A 15,148-nucleotide genomic window follows, 5' to 3' on the forward strand; every position below is an offset into this window, starting at 1 on the left:
GTTAAATGTGAATATTTTCTAGTTTCTTCTCTCCTCTGGGAAAGTAAACCGAATATCTGTGAGTTGTGGTCAAAACAAGACATTTGAGGACGTCATCTTGGGCTTTTAGGAAACTCTGATCAACATTTTTCACCATTTTAAAATAATGGTTAGTTGCAGCCCGAGTGAGTTTCAGGAGTAAATGACAACAGTTTAAAGTAGCCAACAGATGAAGAGCTCTGTCCCAAATAATACACAAGCTGCCAGAAGTTCTTGATGTTATCAGAAAAAAAAAAATTAAAAAAAAAAAAATTAAAAAAAAGAACCGGTGCAGGGTTTCCTTAACCTCTCAGCTCTTCTCACTCCCCTTCAGTTAACTCCAAACAACACGAGTCCAGAAACATGTTGGCATTTAGTTATTACATATTTACTTTAGGTATCATTCATATCACAGTGTCAACCTCCAAAACTGTTTGGAGCAGACAAACTGCTGGAAAATATGCAGTATACACATTTGATCTGTATGTTTAGGAGGAAAAGGAAGACACAGCTCAACAGTTTCAAACTAAACCAAAATGTATTTATTTAATATTCTATATTTTGATACACAGAGAGAGTGTGGTTCATATAAATCCACTCAAAGACAGTTTAGAAGTGTGTCCCGTGGGTTGAACCCTGAATAGCTGCAGGCCTGAGTGGATTGTAGCCATTATGTTGCCCACTGCTGGAATCAGCTTCTAAGACATGCACCAACTGGAACTATTTTAAAACTAAAATAAGGCCGTTCTCTTTTCCTGAGCTTTTATGTAATTATTTTAGGTTTTACACTTTGTTATAAGTAACTTTATGAAATGTAACAAAGACAACTCATTAAATCTAAGATTATTAGGTTATTCACACACACATGCTGCTACATACATTTTACAGTTCCACACATCTATTTTTAGGATGTGAACTTCTCTGTGTACAAGTTACCAATCTGCTGTCCTGTCTGCTTCTTGTTTTCTTAGTATAATATTCCAACTTAACGGAGTGATTGTTCAGAGTGTTAAAGTTGTGTTCTTGTTGTTGTGAGATTAAAAGTGACTCAGCATGGTTTGGTGTACCTCTGGAGGAAACTGCTGACCTTTTAAAAGTCTAACCAGCCACATAGCTGTTTCAGATGATCTGGCTGTTTGTATGGGCAGGGTTACACTGATTGATTGACATCTTCCTTCTGCTAGGGCGGGACTAATGACAGCTTCATCATTCTTATTGGAAGAAAAGATGAGTGTATATGTAATTCCCATCTAAGCTCCGCCCACCTTCAGCCTGAGCAGAGTTTATCAGCCAGAAGAAGTGAAATCACCTGTGTGCTGTTCACTGCTCTCAGGGCTAGAGTGCAACAAGTACATTTACTCCAGTACTCGAGTAAGTCCAAATGTTGAGGTACTTTATAACTTCATGTTTGAGAAATATTGTACTTTTTACAATACTCATAGTAATTACCGTAGTAAGAAGGGACTAGTAAGCATTTTCAGGAAATTGAAATAATAAGTAGATTGTTGCCAAGGTTTTTTGTTTACAGAGTAAGATACATAACTTTGTTTGGGTATGTGTACATATACAACATGTGTTTTGGCATTTTTGGCACACTTCTACCTTGAACCGGGTAAGCAGAGCTGCTGCTCTGCCCGATGCGTTCCATATAGATGCTTAAGGATGCTTATTGCAAGTAAGAACGGGTTGAAGGTGGTCCTAGTGTGGTTAATGTTACACTTTCTCTGAAACAGACAAGCACAATAGCATGTTTCTATGCCCTGGTGAATGACTGACAGGCTGCAGGTTGTAGGGCAAAGCAACTTTATTTCTATAGCACATTTCAGCAACATAGCAATTCAAAATGCTTTACATAAAACATTAAAGAGCAGTTAAAAACTTTCATGAAAGATATTGTGGAGCGATGTGACAGTTATCGAGGCATAGTATCACTTTTTCTTTTAAAGCCAACCCCTTTCCTCCCCCTCGATAACCCTCGCCCTCTATGCCCTCTTCTGCTGTACAGCCGTTACAGATACTGTCAGCGGGGCGGATGGTTAAGCCTATATTAAAGGAGTTATCTCAGATACTTCCCTATATTTAATACTGTAGGTATTGAAACAATATAGGTTCAAATATTATAAATATTATATTATTAGAAATATTATAGGTTCAAATAAGTTAGTTCAGATACTTCCCTATGGTTTAGATTATTTTTAGAGAGACACACCCGCGTTTACGGGTCCACGCTACGGTGGAAACCCGATGACGAGACAAGAGGCTTTTGCTTGACAACCTAGATGTCCCCTGTATGTGAAATACACCGCACACAGAAGATCTTTACAACCAAACAATTACAATTGATTACTCACGTTTGAACAGCCACTTCTGCCGTGGTCACAGAGGTTTCCGCTCAGCTGGAGGATCAAAGGTCTGCTTGTCAGATCGGTCCCCGGGGTTGCTGCAAACCGCTCGGTTAAAGAGGAGGCCCCCACTTCTCCTTTCAGGGTGTTCCCCGCTCACACGGGTGAAGTGGAGGAAATGGGGAGAAAAAGGAAAAAAAAGAAAAAAGTCTTCTAAAAAGGCAAAAACGACTTACAAGGTTTTTTGGGTCACCTTGTTCAAGACGAACACAGGTGGTTTTATTTTATTTACAGCAAAAAGTTAACAAGAAAAACAAAATAAATGCAAAAATGAACTAAATTCAATCACTCAAAAATGCTCTAAGACACAGGATGTCCCTACAGCAAGGGTGAGGCTAAGAAACTAAAAACTGGGCTTGTTGGCAAAGCACCCATTTTTATATGTACATTTCTTGGGGTTCAACCCCCCATTGCAGTGAGGTGTGTTTTACCATCTTATTTTACCTTACATGGTAATACAATCTTAATGTAGACAGGTTGGACATACGTAAAAACATCTCATATGACGATCTAACGTACAATCTAACAGCTCAGTTCATCACGCAATGCAGCCATCTTTCTCTCTGGGGGCACTTTCTCTTTCCAGCTGCAGGTTCAGACTGACAGTTACACAATACAACTTATCCATCTGAGGCCTCTTGCAAATACATCCTCTCTACAGCTGCAGGGTCAAAAGGGCAGTTACACACAGTGATTCACACTAAAATGTCTCTAAGCATGTTTATAATAATATCAGTAACTCAACGTTTAGCATGATTATATTTCTAAGCAATCATATAGTTTTTAAAAGCAAATCAACACTCACAAACCAAAATCCAAAGCAGTATTACAGTTTCAACTGTTCTTGAGCTAATACATTTCAAAAAGCAGGAGTATAGTTTTAGCTGTTTTTTGGATTAATACAAATACATTTCAAAAAGCAGGAGTATAGTTTTAGCTGTTTTTTTTTTCAATTTTCAACCAAGCTCGTTCAACAATATGAAAAAAATAAGAACAGGCTACAATGGATTAAGATACAAATACAAGAATACCAGCTGCAGCGTAAGAAATGAATAATGATTTGATAGGTTGTAGGGATGAGTTAGGGAGGGGAGCTGGAGGTAGGAAGGGGTTTTATTTTGGGTGGTGTGTAAAATGTTCTAAAAGGTGACAATGAATGAGATTAAAAAAAAATAAGAACAGGCTACAATGGAATAAGATACAAATACAAGAATACCAGCTGCAGCGTCAGAAATTAATAATTATTTGATTTGATTTCATAGGTTGTTCGGATGAATTAGGGAGGGGTTTTATTTTGGGTGGTGTGTAAAATATTGTAGTTTTAGTTCTCAGGGCAAAGCCACTTTATTTCTATAGCATAACTCAGCAACAAGGCAATTCAAAACTCTTAAAACATGAAACATTAAAGAGCAGTTAAAAACTTTCATGAATGAGATTTAAAAAAAATAAGAACAGTTGTGGTGGAAGTTTCTATGGACAAAGTGAGATAGATGTCTTCAATAATGAAAAATGAGGAAAATCAAACTGTTGTTTGAGTTATTACTTTCAAACAGAAACACAACTTTCACAAAACAGAGTGCAAAGATATACAAACAAACAAAAAGAACTAATATTATTGCTTGCGAGCGGACAGCTGGTTTCACCACACTGTTGCGTTGAGTGTGGAGAAAGAGCTCTCAAAATACATGCAGAATGTTAGCATCCTTTATACACAACAAGAGACTACGTCTTAACTGCTGTAGACATGAGATAACAGGAACTGTGTGGGTGCAGAGTGTATCTTGAGGTTTCTTCAGCCGCTGCAAAGTTTCCCCACTTCCTCTTTCTCTAGCATTTCTAGACAGTTGAACAACACAGTCCTGAACCTGTGAACCTCCTTTGACCCATTGGCCTTCTGCGGCCTCTAACTGTGGCACTTCTAAGTAAAAAGGTCTATGTGTGATCATGTCTCATCGTCATCTTAATCCTACAGCCTGAAAATACCGTCTTCAAGACATTAGGTCAAACCAAAATACATGCAGTGTCTGGCACAATAAGATAACACGAAAATAGTTTCCCGTTTGCTAACTTTAAAAGCATAATTCATAATCAGAAAATTTTCCATTACACAGGCTACAAAAGAATAAGATACAAATACAAGAATAATAGCTGCAGCGTAAGAAATGAATAATGATTTGCAAAACTCAGGAAAAATCCAAGGCACTCTCATTAGAAAAATCAAAAAGCCTTTATTGTTATGGCTTAGTCATCTTAAACCTTTAAAAACAACTCCAACGTGTTTCGGCACACAAGCCTTTGTCTGGGAGTCAACAGTTTTAAAAAACAGGAAAAGACTTTCTTATAAGCTTTCAAACCACGAATCAGAAGTCGGCTTTCCTTAGTGACAGGGGTATATGATCAATCCCACAGGCCTGTACGGTAGATGGATCACTATAATGGTGTTCCCTGTAGTGCCTCGCCATAGAATAGTTCATGTTGCCTGTGCGGATTGCATATTTATGTTAAGCCAATCTGTCCTGCAGACGTCTCTTTGTTCTTCCTATATAAAACACTTTGGAGTCAGGGCATTTTAGTCTATATATAACAAATACAGTGTTACAGTTTATGAAATGATTAATGGTAAATAGTTTTTGAGATACAACATCACCAATGGTTTTGGTCTGTAATACATTTGTACAATGATTGTAGTGTTGACATTTGTAAGACCCTTTAGGCTTAGGTCCCAACCACATTTGTTGGCCTTCTGGTTTCAAATGGCTCCAGACCAGTCTGATTTGACACAGCTGATCCCAACACTACACACCCCTCTGTCATCACAGAATTCAGAGAATCTTTTTCCTCACAGATCCACTTCTTATAGTCATTAAATCTTCTTTGTGTCCACTTTCCTTGTTGATCGCAGCATGTTGCAGCTTTATAGTTAACGTCATTGTGAGGCATTCCTGATGCCCAGAACCTGTCAGAGAAATAACACATCCTTTTATTAAACAGGGCTGGAACTCCTGATTGGTATTCGTTAAAAGTAAACTTTTACTTTTACAGTTTTTTTACAATCACTTTGCTACTAATTTCAGAACCTTGATGTCATTTTTCAAAACTCTAGACACAAAACTCAAAACAGTCATCACTTGTAACACAGGCTGCACAATCCAATGTTTAAAACATTGAATTGTGCATCCATATCTTTAAAGAAATATTGCACTTGCACAATCATTGGTTCAAAAAAATAATTTATTGTGAAATACCATTGAAACATACTTTACATTACCCACACACAAGCTACCCATAGTCTCACTGGGTCATCGTTCGTACAATCATTAAATACTGTAGTACAAAATAGTTGATACATGTTTCATTATGGTACTACATGTAAATACATCCCTGTAAAAGTACTGCAGTATTAGAGAGAATACTACAGACACAGTGGAGTCATTGAACAAAATCTGAAATGTATTGATGAAAAAAAATACAGTACATCTTGGACGTATATACGTATATATTCACATTACTTTATATATAAAGTATATATACTGTAAAGTATATGTCAAGTGTTTTGTAGCTGTGAGGTGCCCACACTTGATAAGGCCAGACTTGGGATTTCACTCAGAAGAATGTTTATTCTTTTCCTTTTATCAGTTGATACAATGATGCAATAGGATTAGGAAACAGGTGAAAACCTTTAAATAATTAAAGAAAAAGAAACAACAGCATTAGACGAACAGGTATTTTTATCACATAAAAGATCAAATGCACTCTACAGGCAACACAGCTTGGTTTTACCCTAGAAACTATCAATCTAAGCATTTAGTGTTTCATTTTAACATTTCCTTTAAACCATGCAGTCATCAATTACTCTCAACTTTATCTCCAACATTAACACATGTACCATTAACACATTTCCCTCATTTAACACAAAACAGACAACCAAACAACTAAACAAACAAACGGACCAATCCGACAAAATGATCCAAAAATGAGAGTCTGTGAAAACAAGATTCCAAATGAGCTTACCGCTAGCCCGTCATGATCAAAAGTCCCAGTTCCTCACAGTAAAAGAGTTTGTACCTCCGCCGTCTTCTTTGTCCGTCTTCCCCTCACAGTGAACTAATGCCTATTTGAGCCACTGACTAAGCACGAGCTCCTAATTCCCTAATTCAGTTCACCTGGTTGAGCCTGCACCAGAGTCTGCACAGCCACTAGAGGGCTGTCATGCAGTGCATGCTCAGGGGAGGCGGCATGCAGGAGACAGAAATGACAGGTACACAGAAGACAGCCACACCTCCGCCAGATTAGCGCGACACCTCCCACTCGATCTTTTCCGTGGCAATGCCCGGAAAGATCGCACTCTCAAATGGGCTGGTCTTCGCCCTGATTTTCCATCGGTACAAGGACCACAAGGCGCCGGACATCCCGATGCAGAATGGTACTCAATTCGGGACCTTTGGCACGCAATCTTGGATCTCTCACCGAAACGCTGGAGCTCAGAGAGACCCTCACATAAACATCTCGGACAACACTTCTGGAATCAGGATTCACGCCGACGACTCTCGCAAGTCTGAACTGCCCTCTCAGAGCGTTTTGGTCGCAGAGCCACACTATGTCTCTAATGGCAACGTTCCTTTGAGCAGTATGCCACTTACTGCGAATGAACAGGTTTGGGCCAGCAAGCTGGCTCCAGGACTTCCAAAGGTTGTTGACTATACTTTGAACTTCTCTGAGTCTTTTGAACGGATACATGGTGTAGTCTACAGCTTTGAAGTCTCCATCTTGTGTGGCTCGCCCAAGCAACAGGTTTTGCGTGATATACTGGATGTGCTCTTCTCGGCTCTGCACTCTGGCGTCGATCGGTCTCTCATTAGCAAGATTAGCAGCTAGCTGGAGCACAGTCAGGAACTCACTGAAGGTAAGGCCTTCTACATTCCCAAGAATTTGGAGAGCTCTCTTCATGACTCTGACAGCAGCTTTGGCGGCCCCATTTCGGTGAGGTGAATCTGCCGGGAGAATTTTCCACGTCCAGGTGGTCTCATTTCTGGCAGCATACTCTTCAAGAGATTCCTTGTTCTGTTGATTCAGGTAAGTGTACATTTCTCTTAGGACAGTCTTTGCTCCAACAAAGTTTGTACCAGGATCAGACCAGATTTTGCGGGGATGGCCTCGGACAGCAGTGAACCTCTGGTAGGTAAGCAAAAAGCTCTCTGTTGACAATGTGTTTGCCAACTCGACATGGATCACTCGGCTGGACATACAGCAAAATACGACGCGCCATACTTTCATAGTTACTCTCTTCTTGACATCATCCTTCACATGATAAGGTCCAAACAAGTCAACGGACGTAAACTCGAATGGCGCAGCAGGACTTGACCTCTCTTCAGGTAAGTTTCCCATTATCTGCTTGCAGGTTCTTCCTCTTGCCTTCCTGCAGACGATGCACTTGTCAACGACTTTTCGGGCAATAATTCTTCCTCTTATGACCCACGCCTTCTTCTTCATCCGCAACAGAGTTCCCGCCACCCCGTCATGTCCCTCGCTGTGTGCTTCTCTGGCTAGCAGGGTGGATAACCAAGTTTGGAATGGTAAAAGAGGAACAGCTCCGCGGTCTTCTCCGAAGGTCTGGACTCTGCCACCACAGACCAGAAGTCCACTTGTCTGGTCCCTGTAGACGACTAGTGGGTCTATTGTGGCGCTTGGGAAATTGACGCCCTCTTGTGCTGCTAGACAAAGGTCCCGAAACACGTCTCGTCTCTCGCCGACTGTAAGAACCCCCAAGGAAGATACTGCCTCCCACTTTTCTTGATCTCTGATTTTGGCGCTCAGGAACTTTTTAGCTCCTCTCCAGATCCACACCACAGTCCCGACCAATGTTCCCAGTTCCCTTATCTCAATCATCAGTAACGAGTTGGCAGAATTGGGCAAGCAATTCCAAGGGCCTGCATCCATACAGTGCAGTACTGTCAATACTGTAAATAGTCTGGCAGGTGGTACATGGGACCATAGAAACAGTGTCTATTAAACAGTAGTACATGACAGTAAAGGTGGTACATGGGACCACAGAAACAGTGTCTAGTAAACAGTAGTACATGACAGTAAAGGTGGTACATGGGACCATAGAAACAGTATCTGATAAACCGTAGTACATTACAGTAAAGAAGGATGATGAAATATTACATCCATAGATAATGTAGTCTAATTGGTTCATGCTCCACGCTAGTTGGTGACAAAGAATCTCATTATCTTGAAACTTTCATGATCTAAACATGGAATATTGTTTGTTTGTTTCCATACAACTACTCATTAAGAGTAATGCAACAGTTACTCATCATTTTGAGCAGTTGTATCGATTGATAGAATAGACAATCATCTGAAATGTAATGTGTGAATTGCTTTTTGAAATTGTAGTACTTTGATGTTAAGTTGTGTCATATTGAACAGGTGATCTTTGTTAAATGAACAAATGCTCTTTGGTTTATGTGTATTGTATCCAAGCAATTGAAAAAAGTGTTAGAGTTTTGAAAAAATGTGCATTTTGATCATTGGTTTTGAGTTTTGTGTCTAGAGTTTTGAAAAATGACGTCATTGTTCTGAAATTAGTGCCAAAGTGATTGTAAAAAACTGTAATACAATTATTTCAATAACTCATTTAAGATTGAGCTTTGTAAATCGATGTAATAAGGTTTATTTTAAAAGGTCTACTCGTCAGCATTTCACTAAAAACTATTGATAGACTCATACAAAAGTAATCCTCTCAATCATCACTTAAAACTCACTAGAAGTGTGTGGTGGTGTCTGTATCTGCAGACTCTCTCTCTCTCTCTCTCCTTCCCTCCGTCTCTCTCTCCCACAGTCTCTCTCTCTCTCCCTCCGTCTCTCTCTCCCACATTCTCTCTTTCTTTCCCTCTCTCTCTCCCTCTCTCATCTCTCACTCCCTCCATCTCTCTCTCTCTCTCCCTTCCTCCCTCTGTCTCTCTCCCTCCCTCCCTCTGTTTCTCACTCCCTCTATATCTCCCTCCGTCTCTCTCTCTCAAACACTAATTGGAAATAGCAGCTTTAACTCAGCATCCATCTATTTACAACACTTTTTTTAGTGACAAACAGTGACTTTGATGGAATTGTGATTAAAATAAAAACCTTTCAAATGTCTCACGTTTCTGTCAGCGGTGATCCGTCGACCCATTTCCATTCTCCTGGGTTCTGTTCTCCTTGTCTCTGTTCTTTCTGTAGACCAATCCAGTACTGTCCATCCTTACTCAGCTCAGTTACAAACTTCTAGAAGTTGAGAAGAGACTACAATCAATTCTCTGTTCATAATTCAGCATTTCTGTTGTAATGAGGTTATCTTGTGACTACATCTGAAGGAAAGAGAAAATGTATTGCAAGAAAAAAATCCCCCCATGATGCATGAATCAGAAACACTAATCATACACAAATAACCAACCATAGTTTCAATAGAACAACAACAAACAACATGGAACATCTTGACAAACAGTTAGACTGTAGTTTTAGTTTTTGTTTTTGTCACTTTGACAATCAGCCTCAACAAACACAAGAGTGATCCCTCAGTCCACCACACACTGAGGACTGGACTCAACAGAATGCATGAGGAACTGCACCATTAGTGCTCATAAGACAGTTAAGATTTCAAGGGTTTTTTCAAACATTGTTTTTCAAAAATGATATTATATTTTATAGTTAGTTAGTTAGTTATGTTTTATTTCTGTGTCATGCCAAACATTTTGGCCCATCCCACATGGGATTACAAGACACCACAAATTTACTTATTTAACAAACATCTTCCTGTCACATATACAAATCATTCGGAGAAATACATGTATACAAATACATACATATACACACATATACACATACACATATGTATATACACGTACACACATACCACACACAAACAATAAATTCTCATCTACAATTCATCTCGATAAAGAGCTTTTTTTCCTCTTCTCCCAAGCTTTATCTAGATAATTGGCTAATTTATATGTTTCATATGTGAACAGACATCTCAGTCTTTCAGCATCATCCATTTTTACCAAATCAATATCTGCTTTTATCCTACAAAACAAAAAACCGCGCTGTTCACAATAAAAAGGACAATAGAAAACAAAATGGAACTCATTTTGTATATCATTCAGACAACACATAGGACAGATACGTTTTTCCGTGTTTCAATAGTCAAAGGCAAAACACCAGATCTCACTTGAGCACATAAAGATCTTTGCCTTTTTGACAAATTATATACAACATAATTCTCAGTGCCATATTTGGGTTTTATCATCACAAATATAAATATTTCCATTGAATTTCTTTTTCTCTAAGCTCACTCAGAAACAAACACACTAACCTGTTCCTCTTCGTTGTTTATGACGACCAGATGTGCTCCTCTCTGCTCACAGTCATCTCTACGTCCATACCAATAGTCCTCCTTCTTAGATTTAAAGTAACAACTGCATCCAAATCCCTTCCATCCGTCAGGACACAGCTTCTCTTAAAGTCAAACAAATGTAGTTTCATTATTTAAAGATCTTTCTTGCCTCTGTCATGTTTCCCTGTCAGGATGTTTACTCTCTAAATACTTTAGGTTTTACATCTCATTAGTAAGTGACCATCTCTAACAGAAATATTCACATCATCAGCAACCCTTGTGTCTCTTGTTGTAGTCGTTTTATTCTTTCCAACACGTTCTTCCCGCGTGTCACAGAACAGTACGCCCACCCATGACCTTTTCCTTAACATAACTGTGTCAAAAGGGAAGGCAATAGTCCCGACCAAGCACGTTTACTTTTAACGCTAAAGGGACGGAAATAGTCCCGGCAATAGTGCCGTCAATAGTCCCGACCAAGCACGTTTACTTAAAGCGCTAAAGGAGACTTTTAGCGTCAATGAGAACGACAAAGGCACCTGACCAAGCATCCATATTTTATGAGATGGGTGTGAGAACGTGTTGCACATTAACACTGAGACTGGAACACACTAGCTGGAACAAACACAAAATGATCTGACACAGGACAAGGGGAACACAAAGTATACTAAATACACATGGTAACAAGGTAACAAGAGGCAGGTGACACAAGGCCTGGGAAACAGGTGAGAAACATCAGGCAATCACAAGAGCTGGAAAACACAGGAAGTAAAACTAGACTAGACAGAAAAGAAAACCAGATTATCACAATGAAACAGGAAACCAAACCTAATACAAAAAAGACAGAAGAATACACAATGAGACAAGACATAGAATCAAAATACTAGATCAGAATTAGAACAGAAAACAAAACAAAATACCGAAACCATAACAGGTGTTTACTGTTTTTAAACTTTCTCACCTTTAATTCTGCACTTCAGTTCCTTTACTTCATCCTGTAACTGACTTTTTTCGACGGATATGTCTTCAGATAAACAGTAATAGATGAAAGTTAGACAGTTTGAGATTATTTATAGACAGCGTGAAGTTTGATCCTGTGTGTTATGGTCATTAGAAACCTTTCTTACCAGAAACTTTCCTCTGGATCTGGCTGTAGTTGCTGCTCAGTTGGTCGTATCTGGTGTGCAGCAAAGTGACTGAAATATAAGGTTTAAGGCTTTATTGATTGATTCACTCTCTGGTGTTGCAGCAGCACGTGACAGAAATAAGAACAGTTACATAGAGAAAGATAATGAAAAGAAAAATAAGAATTGTATAAAATTTAAAACGATAAGAGCAAAAAGACTCTGGTCAAAACCACAACAAAATAAGAAACAGACCAACAACAGTGAATCATTCTGCTTTAAACTAAAGACAGGAATAAGTAACATCCTGCACACAATGAAATATCACTTTGACTATTTCAAACTGGAATTTAGTTATTTGGTGTAATAACAGAGAAACAGTAACACACAGGGAAAGAATTGAAAAAATAAAACAGGAAAAACTACAACTGAAAACCCCAACCATGACAATATTAAGTGTGAAAAAGAACCAAAACAAGCTCCGTTTTAGCACCTATCATTTTAACACCCCTGCCAAAAAAAAACAGTCTGCTCTGATTGGCTTATGAAAAAGGATAGTTAGTTAAGCCGTGGGTGGAGATACTTAGATGGGGGCGGTATTTTCTAATGAGCCTGCATGAGAAAGAGGAAGGGGAGTTAAAAGTGAATATCTTGTTGAATCACATGTTATATGATCTAGGCAGCCTACAAAAACCTGACTGTGTTGTTTTAGTTCACAGTTGGGATTGGTAGGCGCTCCAAATACCCAAACGTATTTGCAAAAGCACTGAAAACGTATTTCATGATATTTCTCCTTTAAGATACGACAGTTTGTATTAAAAACATAATTACTCACAGCAAATGAAGAGTCCAGCCAATAGCAGAAGATAAAACCCTCCCAGAGTCACTGCAGTAGCTCTGAAGCTCCTTCTGTTGCCAGCTGCAGGGCTGCGTGAACCTACAGAGACAAAATACATCCAGAACATGTTTTATTGTTTGTTTGAAGTTTGACCGATAAGAATCATGACTCACAAGGTTGCAGATTACATCACCAAGACACCTGATAAACACTCACAGTGAATGGTAACTAATGGTGGATTGATTAATTGTGAATTAACACTAAATATCTAGTTTAAATAAAGCCTCACAGAAACTGAGATGAACTTCCCCTTTACAACAATCATCATTTCAGACTTACTGGCTATTTGTGGCTCGAGTTCAGCGTAATCCTCTTCATCCTCTAAGATCTCCACCTGATTCTCCTCCTCCTCTCCGCTGTTCTCTTCAACGTTTCTGTTATATCTCACATTCAAGCTCAAACGTGGAGCAGCGACAGTATCTGCAGCCATCTTGACAAACTGAACTGAACCTATGGTTAGGGGCACTGTCTGTGTTTGAGTTGAGCCATCATTTAACACAGGAAGTGGCAGCAGCACAAACTACTAAGATAGGTTCACACACTAATTCCTTTGTTACTGTTAGATGAAAAGTCCCACTTGACTTAAAAAGTTGACTCAGATTTAGGCATTCAGTCTTTTGGGAATCAGTATAATGAAACCCTTCAGATAAACCTTAAAATAGTATATTAAAGTTAAGTAACGCTAATAAAATAAAGATGTTTCTTCCTGATTTTTAAAAAGAGGAAATACCCATACAGTGACTGAATTTACACATGCCTCTCTGACACAAGAACTGTGACCGCAGTTTTTTGTGTTCTGTTTGTTAGAAAAAGGGAGGTCAAGGTGTGAATGAAATTTTTTTTCAGTATAACAAACACAAGAGATAATTTACAGAGACACTGGGATCAAGGGAAATACTTTTACTAGCTCTACTCATGTTGTAATTGTTCTATATACATAAATATTATTCATGGTGCCAAATCATAATAGTTATCTGAACCAGAACCATTGAGTGCAGTCACAGTCTATGAGAAGTGAACTGGCAGCACTAGAGTTCAATTGTTCAATTCAATTTTATTTATAGTATCAAATCATAACAGGAGTTATCTCGAGACACTTTACAGATGGAGTAGGTCTAGACCACACTCTGTAGTTTACAAAGCCCCAACAATTCTAGTAATTCCCCCAAGAGCAAGCATTTAGTGCGACAGTGGCAAGGAAAAACTCCATTTTAGGAAGAAACCTCGGCAGACCCAGACTCTTGGTAGGCGGTGTCTGACGGTGCCGGTTGGGGGTGTGATGAACAGTGGAAATAATAGTCACAATAAAGATAAAGGAACAGTGACTAGAAATGTTGGTCGTAGTAGCTCATATCATATCAGGGCACCACTGATCATATCAGGATGTAGCGTGGCACAGCAGAGCATAGCTGGACATAGCTGGACGTAGCAGGACGCAGCATGACACTGCAGGGCACCACTGAGCATATCAGGATGTAACAGCGAGTGCAGCAGGACCACGGCGAGCTGCAACCAAGATCTTGCTGCCATCCTAATCCAAGGAAATTTGCTGGGTGAAAAAAAACATAAGGACTCCGGGTAGTAAACTCCCCAGAGCTGGGTTAGTAACAAGCATTTCTGGGAAAAGGGTGCACACAAATGGAAACGAATGGAAAGAGAGAGGAGAGAGAAGCTCAGTGTGTCTAAGAAAGGAAGGAAATCCCCCAGCAGGCTAGAACTATAACAGCAGTGTTCAGTTGTCTTCGATACATTACAGTTATATATATATATATATATATATATACAGTATAGGCCAAAAGTTTGGACACACCTTCTCATTCAATGCGTTTCCTTTTATTTTCATGACTATTTACATTGTAGATTCTCACTGAAGGCATCAAAACAATGAATGAACACATTTGAAATTATGTACTTAACAAAAAAGTGTGAAATAACTGAAAACATGTCTTATATTTTAGATTCCTCAAAGTAGCCACCCTTTGCTTTTTTAATAACTCTGCAAACCCTTGGTGTTCTCTCAATGAGCTTCATGAGGTAGTCACCTGAAATGGTTTTACCTTCACAGGTGTGCTTTGTCAGGGTTCATTAGTGGAATTTGTTCCTTATTAATGGGGTTGGGACCATCAGTTGTGTTGTGCAGAAGTCAGGTTGATACACAGCCGACAGCCCTATTGGACAACTGTTAGAATTCATATTATGGCAAGAACCAATCAGCTAAGTAAAGAGAAACGAGTGGCCATCATTACTTTAACAAATGAAGGTCAGTCAGTCCGGAAAATTGCGAAAACTTTGAATGTGTCCCCAAGTGCAGTCGCAAAAACCATCAAGCGCTACAATG

At 39.2% G+C, this 15,148-nt stretch overlaps 1 protein-coding gene across 1 annotated transcript; it reads right to left on the reverse strand.

The window, feature by feature from the left end:
• Positions 1 to 5,072: 5,072 nt before the first annotated feature.
• LOC114548189 (CD209 antigen-like protein E) lies at positions 5,073 to 13,250 on the reverse strand. Its single transcript, XM_028567988.1, has 7 exons — positions 13,090 to 13,250; positions 12,748 to 12,849; positions 11,916 to 11,984; positions 11,750 to 11,812; positions 10,771 to 10,913; positions 9,562 to 9,683; positions 5,073 to 5,376 (listed from the first exon to the last, which is right to left on the reverse strand). The coding sequence occupies exons 1-7, from the start codon at positions 13,238 to 13,240 to the stop codon at positions 5,136 to 5,138; spliced, it is 891 nt and encodes a 296-aa protein (XP_028423789.1). The 5' UTR covers positions 13,241 to 13,250; the 3' UTR covers positions 5,073 to 5,135.
• Between the last annotated feature and the right edge of the window lie 1,898 nt (positions 13,251 to 15,148).

This window comes from Perca flavescens, chromosome 2 (genome assembly GCF_004354835.1).
Source record: "Perca flavescens isolate YP-PL-M2 chromosome 2, PFLA_1.0, whole genome shotgun sequence".
In the NCBI taxonomy this organism is placed as follows: Eukaryota; Metazoa; Chordata; class Actinopteri; order Perciformes; family Percidae; genus Perca; species Perca flavescens.

What these genes read in the sequence shown, in the direction of transcription:
- LOC114548189 (XM_028567988.1), bottom strand. Translation starts at nt 13,240, where the DNA reads ATGGCTGCAGATACTGTCGCTGCTCCACGTTTGAGCTTGAATGTGAGA. An exon ending in GGCTGGACTCTTCATTTGCT is followed by an intron (nt 11,985 to 12,747) that starts GTGAGTAATTAT and finishes CTTATATTTCAG; the next exon opens with TCACTTTGCTGCACACCAGA. An exon ending in TAAACAACGAAGAGGAACAG is followed by an intron (nt 9,684 to 10,770) that starts GTTAGTGTGTTT and finishes CTCAACTTCTAG; the next exon opens with AAGTTTGTAACTGAGCTGAG.